Below are 16905 nucleotides of genomic sequence, written 5' to 3'. Positions count from 1 at the left end.
AATATTCATTGAGTGTCCTTTGAGGTCTCAAATCAGAAACTATAATTGTCATCCTGCCATCACAGTTTAAAAAATTGCTAGAACTAAACTTTGGCCATCTATAAAAGAATATTGCATAAAACTCCATTAATGTTTTAAGGTGTGTAATGCCATGCAGCAATGTGTAAGGTAGGCCTGTTATGTCTTCTAGTATGCCATTTGTCTTGTTCTATTTGTTTTTTTCACACTATATTGCCTCACTTTAATCTATAATTATTTAAACGTAAGCCTACCTTCAAGCAATTTTAGATCTAATTATTATAGTGAAGAGTAACACTAAACCCTCTGTTCCTTGTTGCTGTCATTCGTCCCACTAGTCAGAATTACTATATAGAAACAGATAAAAAATGTTGAATGTTTTGCTTTTGTGGCAGTTTAGCCCAAACAGTACAAAGATGTTGACATCTTATGCAAAACAGTTAAATATGATACATTTAAATTTATTGATTAAATTGAATCCTGATTCTTGCATTTTGGATTAATAACAAAACTTTGCAAATTGACAGTTTAAAAAAAAATATCATTGAAATTGGTCATAAAATCACATTTAATGAACAATGTCCACATTTAGTTTTGCAGAAATCAGGCCAATTAACAAATAAACCAGGACCACCACAGCTTTCCAAGTCTTGCTGTTTGAGCTGGATTAGGAAAACAAACAAACCACAAGACTAGATTGCTAGAGACTCTGCCTCATTGGATGGTAACTGTTGAATCACCCCACTTTTGGATATGTTAGCAACATTCCGAGGATCCACATAAGCCCAGAAGGAATGTGGTTTAGTTGAGCATAGACACAACAGCAGTTGTTGAAGCTAAAAATAGGTCCAGCAGGATTGTGTCTTTTTAGTGGTGTGTGTGTGTGTGTATATAATGTCTGACCCTGTCAGAGAGCTCCCACGACCCCTTTTATGTTGGCTTAGTTGTTCAGAAATAAGGATTTTATAACAAACTCTTCAGCAGAGAGTAAAATACAGCAGTCTGTTTTTTTAATGTTTAGGCTGTATTTAAAGGCAAAACTTTGTTTCTAATTGATTGAAATGTTTCTGCAGCAGAAGACTATCAGCGCATTGAGTTTGGTGTTGACGAGGTGATGGATTCCAAGCCCGTTGGAGTGAACGATCCTTTATTCAAGGTGTCGAGCACCCTCAACCCCCAAGCTCCAGAGTTCATCCTGGGCTGCCAGTCGGCCCAGAAGGCCCAACAGATGGCTCCTCCAGCAGCTGATGTCCCTGATGGAACTGACTTCAACTCGCTGGATGGCCCTGACTTGGAGGCCTCAGCCCTGGACAATCACCAGGCCTGCCAGGACATGGACGGACTCCCTGGCAGCCTGGGACAGCGAGAGAGGAAGAAAAAGAAAAAGCGACCGCCAGGGTATTACAACTACCTGGACCCGTTAACTGGCAGCAGCAGCAGTAGCAGCAGCAACAACAGCAGTAGCAGTGCAGCAGATGGGACGTCTGTGACAGCACTTGTGAACGGACATGCAATGGGTGGCCCACTCCACAGTGCTGAAGATGTGGACAGTAAGGCATTGTCGGGGGCTGAACTTTCCACCCCTGGACCTGTCTCCATGGCAACATCAACAGCTGCTGCTGTTGTAGCAGCCAAGTTTGCCCCCACATCCACTGCCAATCAGAGGACTTGTGATAGCCCTGATGACTCTTCTGTGGACTTAACAAGTGGAACTGCCTCTTTATCAGATGGCAATGCAACTTCCTCCTCTTCATCCTCCTCTCAAAGCAGAGGGATGACAGAGGGACCGAGGACTGCAGATCAGCAGCCAGATCATTTGGCTCCACAGAGCCCTGAACTTTCAGATACTCCACACAGTCCCTGCTCCAAATCCCCTCTTCCTCCATCAGCTGCTGTGGCCACCCCCTCTGTCGCCACTTCCATTACGACTACTGAACTGGAGGGACGGGAGCTAGCAGACAGTGGGGTGGCCAATGGGTTGGAGGCAGAGCCTGATACTCCCATCAGTGCAGATGAACACAAAGAAGACTGTGAGAGTGGGGGGCAGGCTCAGCATGTCTCCTTAGACTCTTCTGCCCAGTCAGTAGTGACAGAGCAGGTCCATTCGCCTGCGATTCCAGCTGCACCTGCTGCCAACCTCCCAAAGTCTTGGGCTAGCCTCTTTCACAACTCCAAGCCTCTGCCTGGGGGCCCTCAGGCCTTTGTTGAGGTAAAGAATGTTGTGGAAGTTGTGTCTCTTTCCCTCGCTACGCCAGAGCAGCCTGAGAAAGTTGGGGAGGTCAAAGAGTGCCCTGTCCACGTTTCAGAGGATCCTATGGCCCCTAAACTTGCAGGTATTCTATAAAGATGCATTGTATATTCTTAAAAATGTTCTACTTTAACGGTTTTGCTGCAAGAGGGGTGCATTGCTGCTAAATTCTTTCCCCCTCCACTTGGTGGCAATGTTGAGATAATTGTACTGTTCCTTCTCTTTGTTTTCCTAATGTGAGTTTAAGGTTTTAAGCATTTGATGTTTTAGAAGAGTAGAAGGAACAAGTGACCAAACTTCATAATCTGCTGCTGATTATCCTATGTATTTATATGGAGCTGCTCAAATTGCTCAATAACTTTTTGCCACAGGTAAATAATAGACATGTTACTCTCATGTTCAAAAAGTTCAAGAAATGAACACTAGATGGTGATACTACATCCAGAGTAGCGGTCAGTTATTAAGTCATTTGTCACATTTGTGTAACCCACTTTATCTCATTAACCAACACTATTATAAGTAATCCTGGGTCAGTTGGAGTAAAGACACAAACAAGCACAGTTTAGAGTGATTTGAGATCACTTCTAGGTTAATTTATTTAGAAACTTGCAAACAGATACAATATATCAAGTATTTTGCTGTGCCACTTCATTCTGAACAGTTTTTTTGGTCCCTGTCAATGGGGCTTTCTGTGTCTTAAAAGCAGTGTGCAGTATTTGAGATTTGTCTGTTTAGTTGAACCTGATTCTGCTGCATCATGTATGTATTGTACATGTTTAGGCTGCTGTACAGTAGTTCTCTCAGAAGGGTTTGCAAATTTACCCAAAAAAAAAAAAAACCCAAACACTTTGGTTTGAGTTACAGTTTGAACTTAATCCTGTTTAGTCAGCACACTGTCTCTTTTCTGGTGCCCAGTCCTTATTGGGTGTAATTTGATACGTAAAGTATTCTTTTTACTCTCATCACTGTGTTCCCTTTTGAGATTGACTTATGCATGCTTATGAACCAGAAAACCTTATTTTTCTGCAGAACAGTCAATTCCAGATATTTTAAAATACTAGAACTGCTGGAATTACATATATTGATAAGCACCAGTGGGTCATATTGACCCTCTAGACTCGATTTATTTCTGTTGGGGAATGATGCAACATAGTAAGACTATAGACTGTATTCTGCAATTGGAAAATGGAAATGTGTCCCCACTGCTATGAATACTGTGCTTTTAAGCAGTTTTTATTTGAATGTGTTAAGTCTGTTCAAATGTTATGCTACATACATTTAAGAAATGGTGAAAAGATGCACAAGTTTGAACATACTAATGATCAATTTGTATTGTCTAAAGTGCTATTGATATGCATTATTTATAAATCAATTGTGTCCACGTTACCATGGGAGCTGTGTTACTGAATGACAGTCTCCCTTCCTAGGCGTGGTACAGTAAGTTCTTCCTCTTATTCAGACAGTCTTTTGTGCTTTTGTCACAAGAGGCAGGAATAGAAGAAGGAACATTTGTTGTGTAAAAATGAATATTTACTACTTGTGATTCTATAATGATCTGCTATAATATTCACCACTATATCAAAGTGTTAATCACAGGAAGTATGCGCTCACAAAAAATTAATAATTTAATTGTCGGAGTTGTACAGGGCTACATGTTTAAGAACATTGTGTCTGTTTGAATCCCCAGAACTTATTGAGAATGTGAAGTTGATACATAAACCAGTGTCTTTGCAGCCGAGAGGACTGATCAACAAGGGAAACTGGTGCTATATCAACGCTGTATCCTTTCACTCTGCTTTTTGCTGCACCTTTTTTTAACCCTTCAACACTGTGTGAACACATGTATATGCTTGGCTGTGGGTAATATAACTAGCTCTTATATTACAGCTAAGCCAAATAGCACAAAGGACAAATGGGGTCAAGTGTTTTAAAAAATACTGTGCCATTAGGAAATGTAGTTTTTTGTCTTTGGCTGACACTTGCTGAGAAGTGAGTTTCAACTATGCCTGGAAATTTCCTCTGAAGCCAGGAAAATGCCATTTTTCTTTTTTAAGGAAAGCTTAAAACATACTATCAATGACTAATCCTGTTGGTGTTTTATGGAGACTGATTACAAATTTGATTTAGTTTGATTGGAAAAAAACAACTAGAACTTTAAAATTCAAGAGGTCTCAATTTTACGGGCTAGAAAATGACACCAGAGCTTTCATCAACTCAGAACTTATTCATCCATTGGTATCAAATTTGAAATATATAACAGCAGCTTGTCATTTAACTTTTCCTACACGCTGTGTTCCTCCCTGACTTTGAACATTCAGACCCTACAGGCCCTGATAGCGTGCCCTCCCATGTATCACCTGATGAAGTCCATTCCTCTGCATAATGAAACGCAGAGACCATGTACCTCCACACCCATGATGGACAACTTGTAAGTAGTATTTCTGCAAGTGGATATCAAATTGCTTAAATCTGTTTTGCAAAGCTATATCACCATTATTTCTTTGTCACTGACAGTGTAAGGCTGGTGAATGAGTTCAACAACATGCCTGTGCCATCTAAAGCCAAACAGCAAGGTGAGATGTTAGACAGCATGTCCAAAGACATTTGGTATGTTTTTCTGTCAGCGTCTCTGATGTTGCAGACCTGCCAACATGTACGCATTTTTCGTACTCGGCACACATTTTGACCCTTAAGTACGCTTGTACGATTCGCTGCTCTCTAGGTACGCATTTTGTTGCATGTTTCATTTTGCCGATTTCAGTTTCTATGCAATCTACATCTATGACGTTGATTCTGCCGCTGAGCCACAGCGTGTAAGTGGAGTGAAAAGCTTTCGGCCAATCAGAGTGCTGTATTTTAACCCTCCGCCCACCTCCCCCTCCTAGCGTGTTTAATTCAATTCAGTGCCTCAGGCAAGCCAGGCTGTCCGGATAACTGTACTTACCGTTGTATTCAGAGGTGTAGTGGTTAAAAAAGAGGTGGATAAACGCAATTTAGAGGTGGATAAACGCACTTTGGAGGTGCGTAAACGGCGTTTACGTGCGTTTAGCCTCCACTACATCCCTGGTTGTATTCTGAACATCTGAATTTACCGTTGTATTCTGAACATCTAAATTTACGGGAAGGAGCATGAGACAGGATGTCTCCAGGCTACAAGCCATGCACTCTTGCAAATACTCCCCACCCACCCCCCGAAACATAATGATATTAAAAATAAAAGGATGACAAGAAAAACATGTTCATAGTGTCAATAGGCTAGCCTATCACACCCGCCATCCTTCCCATTAGTTGGGGGAAGTTAGAAAAGTGGTGGAATGGCTAGAAAACTAGAAGGTTTTAGACAGGCCAGGTGCTGATTAACGTAAGATAAAGGTAACGGTTAGGCTATTTTTTAGCCTAATTGAATTTATGAACATAAATAATGACCTTCATAACAGGGAGTCCAGCTGGGACGAGCTCAGTTAATGATACATAGCATACAATAGGGCTATTTGCTAGGCCAATGTGATGGCAACTGACATAATGCAATTGTCACCCATGTCAACCTTTTAAAAGCCTATCTGAAAATATCTGACCCATGTTATTTATTTGCCTATAATCATGTCTCTGCCAGGCTTCAATCTTGTGCTTTTTTAGTAGTTGCTTTAGGCCTATTTAAAGTAGCTTTATGAGTAAATAATTATTTAGACTACATTTCCCTTCAGTAATCAGAAGAAGGCTATGTGTTAACCTGGTCTGACTCTCATCTTTAACACAGAAGTACTTAGGCCTATTTATAAGCTCACTCCACCTCCTATTGGCTAGACTAACAAAAATATATGGGCACAAAATATTGGACAGAATATAAGAAAACGTGTGTAGTTTCACTACACCTACAGCCAGGGTGTACTCATAACATTTCTTCAAGGTTGGCAGGTCTGATGTATGATTTGTAACTGTGTCCACAGCTGTTGGTGATAAGGTCATGAAAGACGTTCGCCCCGGTGTACCTTTTGAACCAACCTACATTTATAGACTTCTCACTCTCATCAAGTCAAGTCTCTCTGAGAAGGTAAACTTTGCTGCCTCTGGGTCGAAAACCTATTCACTGCAAAGCAATGTGTCAGGTGTTTTTTTGTTGTTTTTAATGATCACACTCTCTGAATACACGTCCTCTGGAACAGAAAGTGCTTAAAGGGAATGTCCTTGTTTTTCTTTTCAATACACATTTTTCTGTTTAGAATTTGACAACTCGTCTGAATAAAGGCAGTTCATGCGTTTCCCAGGCTGAGTCTATTCTGATTCAGTTTTAATGAATGAAACAAGAATACTCTGAATGAAATGGTTATCTTTTTATATTTTAATGAGGCTTACACTCATCCTGTCTCACTTGTAAAACATGCGTCCCTGTCTGTGTACCTTAATGAACGACTGTGTTTGCACATTCATGCGTGCACACAGTTTTATTTGACAGTAAGCATTCTTGGTAGAGTGTTCTAATTGGTGCTGATGTCCTGGTGCACCGCTCGCAGGGTCGACAAGAGGATGCGGAGGAGTATCTTGGCTTTACTCTCAACGGACTGCATGAGGAAATGCTGGCTTTGAAAAAACTAATCTCGCCTCAGGAAGAGAGTAAGCACCTTTTTTTTTACAACTATCCTATCAAAACCATATCACAAGGACGATAAGATCATTACAGAAAATGTTTAAATGAATTCATGTTTGCATATGATTGCTCTTCTCTGTGTTCTAAGTTAAATATGAATTGCATTACTTTCTGCATAATCAAACTGCAACTAAGTAGATTGAGCATCTATTGTTGAGTTCTTGAAATTTTGGTACTTGTTGGTTTTCAATTGGATTAAAAATAAAAAGATCACTGACCAGCTCTGTAACATGTATGCCAATGTATTATTTACTAAAGTGATAAAGATGCCATTGCAACTGAACAGGTGTGAACTCGTATCAGTTGAAGTGCTATTGAACTTCCTGCAACATGTAAACTGACATGGGATTCAGTAGAGGAGTTTATCTTACTTACTTCAAGGCCATTTGAAGTACTTTTATCATTTGGTCTCTAAAGGGTATTTTCTTTTGTGTTTTTTGAACAGAACCTCCCACACCGAACGGGCCGGAGTCCCAGCCAGGTGTGGAGGAAGACGTTGCTGATAAGGAGGAAGAAGGTAGTGAGGACGAATGGGAGCAAGTTGGCCCCAGAAACAAGACTTCCATCACTCGCCAAGCTGACTTTGTCCGCACACCCATCACTGACATATTTGGTGGACACATCAGGTACGTTGACAGTTCATTGTGAAGATGTGATTCAGAAATTAATTTTTATCTGAAGTAGAAACAATGAGCCATATGTATAGGAAGGAATTCTGAAGGCTGGTGAACTTGTGGACGTTTTTTTTGAGTATTTAATTTTTGCTCTAATAAGTTCACAAAGCACTCCATGATGCTGCACTCAAGTTGGATTTCCCAGTACAGTCTGTAGTATGCCACACTTTTCTACTACAAGAGAGGCGGTTAAAGGTTTTGCGTGTCACTAAAATCCACTGGCACTTTTCCATTTTAAATACTTGCTATTTTTCTCTTTTGCTCTAATACCGCGTCACCTTGGGATATGTTTAACACTTTCACAAAAATTCAAGCACTGGCATGATAGGTTATGATTAACAGAGCTACATACATTTACAAAAGAGAAATGGGCCAGTTTAAAACTGGTCCCAGTGTAAAGTGAACTCACTAATCAGCCCGCCAGTGATTGGCTTTTTCTGATAATACAATGCGTTTTTGCAAAGCATGTAAGTACATGCTATGTAAATACAGGGGCATAGATGAACCACTGTTTTAAATACTGTGCATTTAAGCAGTTTGTATTTAAATGTGTTCATTTGATAGTGTTTAGTCTGCTCCAGTGTTAAGCATTGCGCTACATACATTTACAAAAAACAAATTGTGTACAAGATGTAAAAGATGCACATGTTTGAACGAACTAATGATCTATTTGTGTTGTCAAATGTATATGTGATTAGATGCATTAGTTATAAATGTGTGTCCACGTTACCATGGGAGCTGTGTTACTGAATGACAGTCTCCCTTCCTAGGCGTGGTACAGTAAGTTCTTGCTCTTATTCAGACAGTCTCTTGTGCTTTTGTCACAAGAGGCAGGAATAGAAGAAGGAACATTTGATTTAGGAAATGATCTACTATAATATCCATTACTCTATCCCAGTTTTAATGACAAAGTATGCACTTACAAATAATACCGACATGGGTTTTCATTGGAGTTTATTTTTCTTTGTGCATAGTTTCTTAGAAATGTCATAACAGCTTTAGCTTCTTCTTGGTTATGGCTTCTGCTCCCGCTTAATACACCAACCTCGGGAGATAAGTCTTATCTTGATCAGTGCACCCTGTGTTGGTTACGCAGGTTCTGACTAAAAGTTTTTGACCTCTCTGTTCACTCTGGCATCACAAATCGGGTTTGCCACCAGCCAGCTCCAGCTTTTGTCCTGCTAGCACCACAGTCCTTCAAAATAACAGCCATTGTGGTCAGAAGTCTCGACAGCATGACGTGGGGCACACATTCACAAACAAAGGTCTTAACTTTCAGACAAATCAGAAAGAACCTGTGCGGGTGTAGCCTGCCTAAATAACATGTTCTATGAGGTTCTGGTCTGGCACAGTCATGGTTTACACTGGGCATACAATGTCTTAAAGGATTATTTTCTCAGAAATGGTTACAACCAGAGAGAAATGGAATACAGCAGTGTATGTTTTCAGTGTGGTGTGCACGCCCACTGAGCTTGGCTATAATAACCCCTGGGCTTTCTGTATGTTTGGTTTTTGAATTAGTGTTACTATTTGAAAGTTATTTCTCCTAATTAAAGTCTTTATAGCGTAAGCATTTGGCCATCAGAAGCAGCCAGAATATTAGATTTAGATTTTTTTCCTTTCAAATATTCCAGGTCAGATGTTGCAATCAGTATACGCTTACAAAATTTTGATGATTCCAGTGTTGACTGTTTAATCTTGAGAAGATACAGATGCAATTATATTAATACTATTTGTATAACAATTAGTAATTCACTAAAACAAGTAGCACTTACTAATTAAGGATCATAAAATTCAACATTTGTAGCAAAAAACGTATTTACACTGAGCAAAGCAAGTTCTGGAAATAAGTATATTGAATTATTTCGATATAACCTAATGAGTATTCCCTATAACCTAATTTGTTGTTTCTTCTAATATCTAACCTGGTGTTTGTTTCTTTGTCAGATCGGTGGTGTATCAACAAAACTCTAAAGAGTCGGCCACTCTGCAGCCTTTCTTCACCCTGCAGCTGGACATCCAGTCAGAGAAGATCCGCACTGTCCAGGAGGCTCTAGAAACCTTGGTGGCACGAGAGTCAGTCCAGGGTTACACCTCTAAAACCAAGCAGGAGGTATGAATAAAGCAAACTTTCAGGCTAAGTTTTAGTTAGTTAGTGTTGCATGTTATTAAATTACAAAAAAAAAATAAGGGATACTATTTTTGTATACTAGTTTTTCAAAGTTATATTTGGGAGTGTGCAGTAGGGCTGGGTAGCCTTCAAATATTTTCGATACTAATACCAATACCATGACTTCGATACTGGTAAACTATACTTTTTTCGATACCAATTTTATAAAACAAACATTATTGCACACACATTACAGCACAAATCTTTTTATTTATTTTTCAGCTCCTACTACGTGAGCCCCGTCTCTGTGCCTAACAGTTTTTCTTGCCTACGTCTGTGACGTGTAACGTTACACAGCCAATCATCATCATTATTTGATCTTGGTAGAAGCATGCTCCATGCTTATGTGGCTCGCTGACGCTGATGAGATTTGCTCCTTAGGTATTTAAACTGGGTATTGAATGATGAGGCATTTTTCGGTACTCGATACTTTAGAGGCAATTCGTTCAGGGCCTAAAAAGTATTAAATTCGGTACCCAGCCCTAGTGTGCAGAAATATTAGGTTTTCAAATAGATTTCTGATTTGATTTACTGTCATAGAAAAGTTTCTGTTCTTGGCATGTGCGCTGATGGTTTTACATAAAGACTAAGAGTAATGTTGGCTACACATTATAAAAGGCATACATCTTAAAACAATAAGGCATACATGTTATTTAAAAAAAAAAAATCGGAATTTGTGAATTTTCTTCACAAATATTCTTGTTATTTCCTTGGATCTGAGTACACAACACATCACAACTAGTGAAGAAAACACTTTGTTCGGTAAGTGAACGTTAAGTTGGAACTGGTGCAGGGAACATCTGCTCGACAGCTGTATAATGGGCATCTTTTTTTGTTTTTGTAACGATAAACCTATCGTTCTGTTCTTTGTCATTTCAGAGACGGTTAACTTGGTGTACAGCCTAGCTCTTGTCTTTTGTACTTTTAAAGCCCCAAAACCAAATGATTGATGAGTCACTACTTTGAAGGGCTCAGCCAGCTGTTCCGTTTCCAAGAAAATGATAACCACTTGTTCTGTACTTGTTTCCTGTTTTGTTTAGAATAGGTTTATAGGGTTTTATCTTAAGTCTACACTTACAAATAAACTCTTGTGAGTCTTTGAAAATTTAACTTTTTTTCCCTTGAATAATATTGTATAACTATCACAGAACCTTTTCTGACTGCAGACCTCTTTTTGTCCTCGTTCTCAGATTGAGATCAGTCGGAGGGTGACTCTGGAAGAGCTGCCTCCTGTGCTGGTGCTCCATCTCAAGAGATTTGTTTTTGAAAAGACTGGAGGCTGTCAGAAACTGACAAAGAACATTGATTACCCCGTTGACCTGGAAATCAGCAAAGGTATGGACCCACACACTACTACCAGACCGTGGACTCGTTGGTGTTTACAAATGTGTAATGTGTGCACCAAGTTCATGCACAGTGCTTGTGTATAGAAATGGATGATCCAATTTACCAGCACTGACCAAAGACGTACAACATAGAATTTGTGTTTGCATGCAGCGGGCAATCGTATTAAGAAAAATATATGAAAATATAGCATTTGTTAATTTGATGTCACCTAATCATGACAGCCCTATTGCATTTAAGATGCATGTGTACAGGATTCCTTGAAAATGGACAAAGCTATAAAACATGCATCAACATGTTACTCCATTTTAGCTGTAGATGATTAATTGGATGAGTTGGCCAAATTAACCTTGAGTCTGGAAAAAAAAATGCTTTCCCAGAGAAAGACTAATCTTTTTGATATTCAAAAAGACAGAGTGGTGTGTCTTTTTTTTCTCAAAGGGAACGGTCTATCTGCTCAACTTGTGGGAGTGACTCATGAAAATGACACACAACATTGTGACTGATCGAATCAGGTTGCAAAATCATTATCATGGCTGTAGACATCCTTGGAGGGATCGGGGTTCAGAATGAATCAAGAGAACAATGTTGCAGTGAAGTTTGTAAACCCCCATATGGTTTTTCTCCATTTTGTACAAAAACAGATTTGTAAAGAATTAAATTGTATCTATTATATTATGATGTACATTACACTTGCCGGGCAGCAGAACATGTGTGCAACACATTCTGTATTTATTTATAATTTAAGCAATGCTTTACATCTTCTTGGTCTAATTAGTGGATTTCCTTTCAGATCTCTTGTCCTCTGGAGTGCGGGGCAAAGTTGTGAAAGGCCAAAGAACTTACCGGCTCTTTGCAGGTGTGTTTGCGTTTTGTTGTTTATGTAGTTTCAGTCACATTGTTACATCTGCTTCAAGCAAGGCAGTGTTTCCACGGCGTCTTAAAAAGTCTTAAAGTCTACAATTTCAAAATCAAAATTTTAGGCCTTAAAAAGTCTTAAAATTGCTGAAGTATTGTGTTCTAGGTTTTAAATAATTTTAAACAGATCTTAATTTTCCTATGTCCATGCAACGCTACCTCATTATGCTAATTCTTTTAAATTCTGTAGTGTTATAGTTCTTTCTTTTGCTAATCCAAATATAATTTTGCTGTATTATGACTAAAAATGAGACCGCATGTAACTTATATTGCAGCCGATCAGCTTTCGTGTTATTGGTGCGAGTCTCTTTCGGATTGTACCTCAGACATAAAGCGGATTTTATTCTTCAGCTAGGGGGAAGTGCAAGTTTAGCGATACTTGGCTTGAAAAAAAACTGAATTTAGGGCTTAGTTGATGTTGTGATAAAGGTCTTAAATTGATTCATAATGGTTAGAAAAAGGTCTCAAAGTCTTAAATTTGACTTGGTGAAACCTGCAGCAACTCTGCAAGGTTGTAATTTTGTTGGTTTTGTAACATATTGTCACTGTGGGAATTGTTCATCCACCATGATGTGGCCCAAAATAGGGCTGAACGATTTGGGGAAAAATCTAATTGCGATTTTTCTGCCAGATATTGCGATAACGATTTGGTTTGCTATTATTATTATTATTATTATTATTATTATTATTATTATTATTATTATTATTAGAAGTTTAGCTAAAGTTCAATATTCACTCTATAACAGATAAAACATGTCATGGAGCATTATAACATGAGACACCATCAAAACGGCTCTATTTTCGTATGCAAGGATGAGAACATATTTATGAACTGCCATCAGTAAATGTTTATCTTTTAGTAAGCATGGAACATTGAACAATCAGACATAACATTTATTACAAAAGCTAAAGTTATAACAAAACAATACTAATAAAAAATATCAGTACTTTCCTGTAAACTGACATTTCTGATATGCTTCAGTTCAATAGCACCATCTACATATTGCACCTTCTACGATATTGTTCATTAAAGGAATACAAAATGAATGAAAAATCAACTGAAAATAGGACATTTCTGTAAAGAACCTGTAATATGTAAGATTGTTCCAGCATTTACCGTATGAAAAAAAAAAAACAGTAAATATAATAATGAAAAAAGGAATAAAAAATGTAAAACCAAATGTTACATCAAACATTGAACTAAATATTGCGCATTCCATTAATCACGGTCTTCACGATTAGCTAATCGCATTTTTTCAAATCGCGATTTTGATTTGGAAATGATCAATCGTTCAGCCCCAGCATTACGTGATTACGTGTTTGTTTTTTTTAATTTTTTTTTTTTTTTTTTGGAATAAGCTTTTGTTTTCCAAGAAATAGTTCATCCAGCTGGAGCAAAAGCCGTTAGTAATTAATCGATGAATCATCAATTGAGTTCTGTCCCTCAAGCATCACCAGCAAATGAGCGACACCCAGTGACCCACCCACGCTTGTTTTCATGTGTGAAAAGACCTGTAGTCATGAGTATGACTCCTACTGGTCACAGCACACTGGTTTAATTCACGTGTCAACTCGGGCAAGATGATTTTATTTTGGTTTATAGAATCATTTAAAGAATCATTTTTCTAGGTATCCATTATGTAAGCTACATTGTACAGCGTTGTAGGTAAATCTAAAAACAGCGCATAGTAAAATAAAGACACTGCAGTGCCCAACATTGAAGTAATGCATGATAATGACTTAAATAATGTCTTTTCCCCCCTGTCGCTTAACCAGTTGTCTATCACCACGGGAACAGCGCGACAGGCGGCCATTACACCACAGATGTCTTCCACATTGGTCTTAACGGCTGGCTGCGCATTGACGACCAGGCAGTGAAGGTCATCAACCAGTACCAGGTGGTGAAGCAGACTGCAGAGCGCACCGCCTACCTGCTGTACTACCGCCGCGTCGACCTGCTGTAGACACACACATACACACGCATCCCGATATACATGCAAGATTACCCGAATATATTCACACACACACACACACACACACACACACACACACACACACACACACCACACATGCTCCAAATGCACTCGTTGACAGGACATTACATCTACACATGACACAAACACACACACCACTAATGAACAGGAACACTGCCCAACTTGTCCTCTTGCGAGATTTTCCTCCTCTTCCCTCCTGTCCCCGCTTTCCTGAGAACCAGCTTTTCCAACACCTTTTTTCCTTGTCTCTCTTTTCTTTTTGGAGGAAGAGAAACAAGCTGCATTCACTAAGATTTCCCTGTGACTGCTCTCTCTCCTCTGTGCACCACTGCTGTTTTTTGTTTCGTCCTTTTTTTTTGTTTTTACTTTTAAAGCGGCGAGTAAAGGACTGTTGAATAGACAGAGGTGGGGTTGGGGTTACATGTTAGGACCTGAGACTCACCTCTGACTGAGCCCACAGCTCGGCTCGGATAGCAAACCGTGGACTCACACAGGAAGAACTATCTACCACAGGCTGCAAGTGGACCGTCGGGGTAATTTCTCTTGCTTGAATTACCTTTTTTAAGGAAATTACCTAGAAATATCAGTGTTTGCCTTTTAGTAAAGGAGTACTGTTGGCCTAATGAATTTGAAGCAGTTTAAAAGCCTATTTGAATTTGCCCTTGTGCATTGAAAAGGCCCAGCACCAGCATTATCATGAGTCTCTCCTCCCAATGCCAGATTGTCTTCTTAGCCACCAACACAAACAACTCCTCCATGTCCTCACTTTTACGATGCTTTTAAATCTAGGTACAACTTGAGCCATCAACAGGAAAAAAAAGAAAAGTGGTACATTGAGAACCGAACAGCTTCCTTGTTTGAGAGATCCTTGTTGTGGTTTATGGGTTTAGATTTAGAAAGACTATCTAAAAAAAAATATTAATGCGCTTTAGAATTTAATAACAAATATGCTTCTGTGCACAAAGTATAAACTGATAAATGATTACGATATGACAGGCAAATGCATATTTTGCAAATATTTAGATTAAAATGTAAAAAAGAAAAATACTAAAAATATAAAATCAAACTGACTGAGAACTTGTTTGGGTCCTAAAGGACTAGGCTAGTTTTTTGACTCAGTTATTGCACTGGAGAGATGGCAACCAATCAAGACAGATTCCACCGCAAAACCTGCCCTTGTTTACTTTGTAAATTTCCTTCTCTATCATTTGTTTTTTTTTGTCTTGTCTAAAGGTTCCACCTGTGTATAGGTGGCTTATCAGTGTAGTTTTGAGCCACACCACCCCTCTTACCCCCCAACTCAGCAGAAAGCGGGGGCTGCCTTAGGTTCAATGTGTGATGTTTTTCCACTCAGTGTACAAGTCTAACCCTAATCAGGCGCCAACAGCAAGTCTAATGTCTGTGAAGAGTTAGGGGAATGTACCTGACACCTATGTATTTACTCTTTTGTGGCTCAGCATTTCCTCCTAGTCGAGGGAAACTGAGTGTTGAGGGAAGTGGGACTACATCTGTGCTAAGCTCTGCAAAAAACCCCGGACGTGTGCACAAAAGGAGATAGTGTTTGCTTTTGTTGAAGATATTGATTTTTTTTTTTCTTTTTTGGATCATTAATTGATTGTGATGATTTTTGTTTGAGTTACTAAAAGATGTTAGTTTTTTTCTTTGTCATTGATCATTTATTGGATGTCCCCATGCTCTCGCTCCCTTCAGAAAAAATATGCTTGCATTTGAATTGGTGTTTGAAAATAAATTACACAGGCTAAAGCACAACAATGAATAAAATTAAACTAGTTCTTTGCTTGATATTTATTTCCATTTTTGTCATTTTTTCTTTTCATATTTAATTTTTTTCCACTCGAGACCCATTTCATTCCAACCACCAGTGTCAGAATCTCAGTATTAAAACTTCACAAAATGTAATCAGCTCAAGTATTTCTACATGATTTAGTCCTGTGTACTATAACCCACAAAAGTCCTCCTTTTTGTCTCACACATAGTTAATTAAAACAAGGTACACAGGTGAGAAGGTGGTTGTCCCACATTTCCCTGCTTCAGAATGGTACTTGATTGTAAGTTTACAAAGACTGATTCATTCTTTCAATTTGAAATAAAATGTAAGTCTATTTTACAAAATTTTATAATTTCACATTGGATTAAAATTATGTTAAGCCTCTATGTAGTATAACATCATTATGTGGTGCATAGTCTCAATTGACTTGTGGGTTTCAAAGTCCGAAACCTTCCACAGGTAAACCAAAGGAAACGATATAGGCCCTACTGCCTTTCCTCCAATATATATATATATTCAGATTTTCTTTTGCCTTCTCCATTTGAGGTCTTGTTGCCATGTACACGACTCATTCCACACAGGAAACTGAGGCATGCCGTTTAAGATGGTCAATACATCTTCTGACTTAAATGATCAGTTGTGCTGCTGACTTTGTAGTCATTTCTGCACAAATTGTGACATTGTTGATTTTCTTTCCCCTTTTGAAGAATGTTTGGGAGTTTGGACTTTGAACGGACACCCTGAGCTTTCTGTTGTATAGTTTTATCTCAGTCTGTCATGGCTGGTCAGGAAATGTGCTGGTGAAATGCTTCAATAATGTCTCTCTTTTCAGTGTGTGCTCCTAACACTATTGTCTGCTGGGAATTGTTGGGATATTGACCTTTTAAAAAAAGATCTTTACTGTCTTTTAATTTTAAGCCTCCAGCATTCTATTTTGTTAATTGTTCAAATAAAGGATTGTGCAAAAAGCAGTTTGCTAATGAAGTGTAGTCAGAAGACTACTTGGCTTTCTTATAATACAGTAAATACTGAAAACATCTGCAGTCTCTCCGCCCTGGACTGGCCAACAGAACAATGTGCACAATAAACCAAAACAACAAAACGA

At 38.8% G+C, this 16905-nt stretch overlaps 1 protein-coding gene across 5 annotated transcripts in view; it reads left to right on the top strand.

Annotated features, from left to right (window-relative positions):
- The window catches only part of usp10 (ubiquitin specific peptidase 10), a 31221-nt gene extending 14316 nt beyond the window's left edge, over positions 1–16905 (top strand). For 2 of the 5 annotated variants that reach the window (XM_031324119.2, XM_031324117.2), the window contains 12 exons: positions 1095–2351; positions 3954–4045; positions 4585–4694; positions 4781–4839; positions 6214–6317; positions 6778–6877; positions 7357–7537; positions 9533–9698; positions 10946–11090; positions 11893–11958; positions 13794–14034; positions 14065–16905. In XM_031324119.2, the coding sequence (XP_031179979.1) occupies positions 1095–2351; positions 3954–4045; positions 4585–4694; positions 4781–4839; positions 6214–6317; positions 6778–6877; positions 7357–7537; positions 9533–9698; positions 10946–11090; positions 11893–11958; positions 13794–13981 (2468 nt within the window). In that variant the 3' untranslated portion in view covers positions 13982–14034; positions 14065–16905. Of the gene's footprint in view, positions 1–1091; positions 2352–3953; positions 4046–4584; positions 4695–4780; positions 4840–6213; positions 6318–6777; positions 6878–7356; positions 7538–9532; positions 9699–10945; positions 11091–11892; positions 12021–12528; positions 12568–13793; positions 14035–14064 lie in introns of those variants that run through there. The other 3 variants (XM_031324118.2, XM_035999573.1, XM_035999574.1) reach the window with 2 other exon arrangements.

Source organism: Sander lucioperca, chromosome 3, assembly GCF_008315115.2.
Source record: "Sander lucioperca isolate FBNREF2018 chromosome 3, SLUC_FBN_1.2, whole genome shotgun sequence".
NCBI lineage: Eukaryota > Metazoa > Chordata > Actinopteri > Perciformes > Percidae > Sander > Sander lucioperca.
Note: the sequence above shows the minus strand (reverse complement) of the source record. Positions and strands in the feature narration are given on the sequence as shown.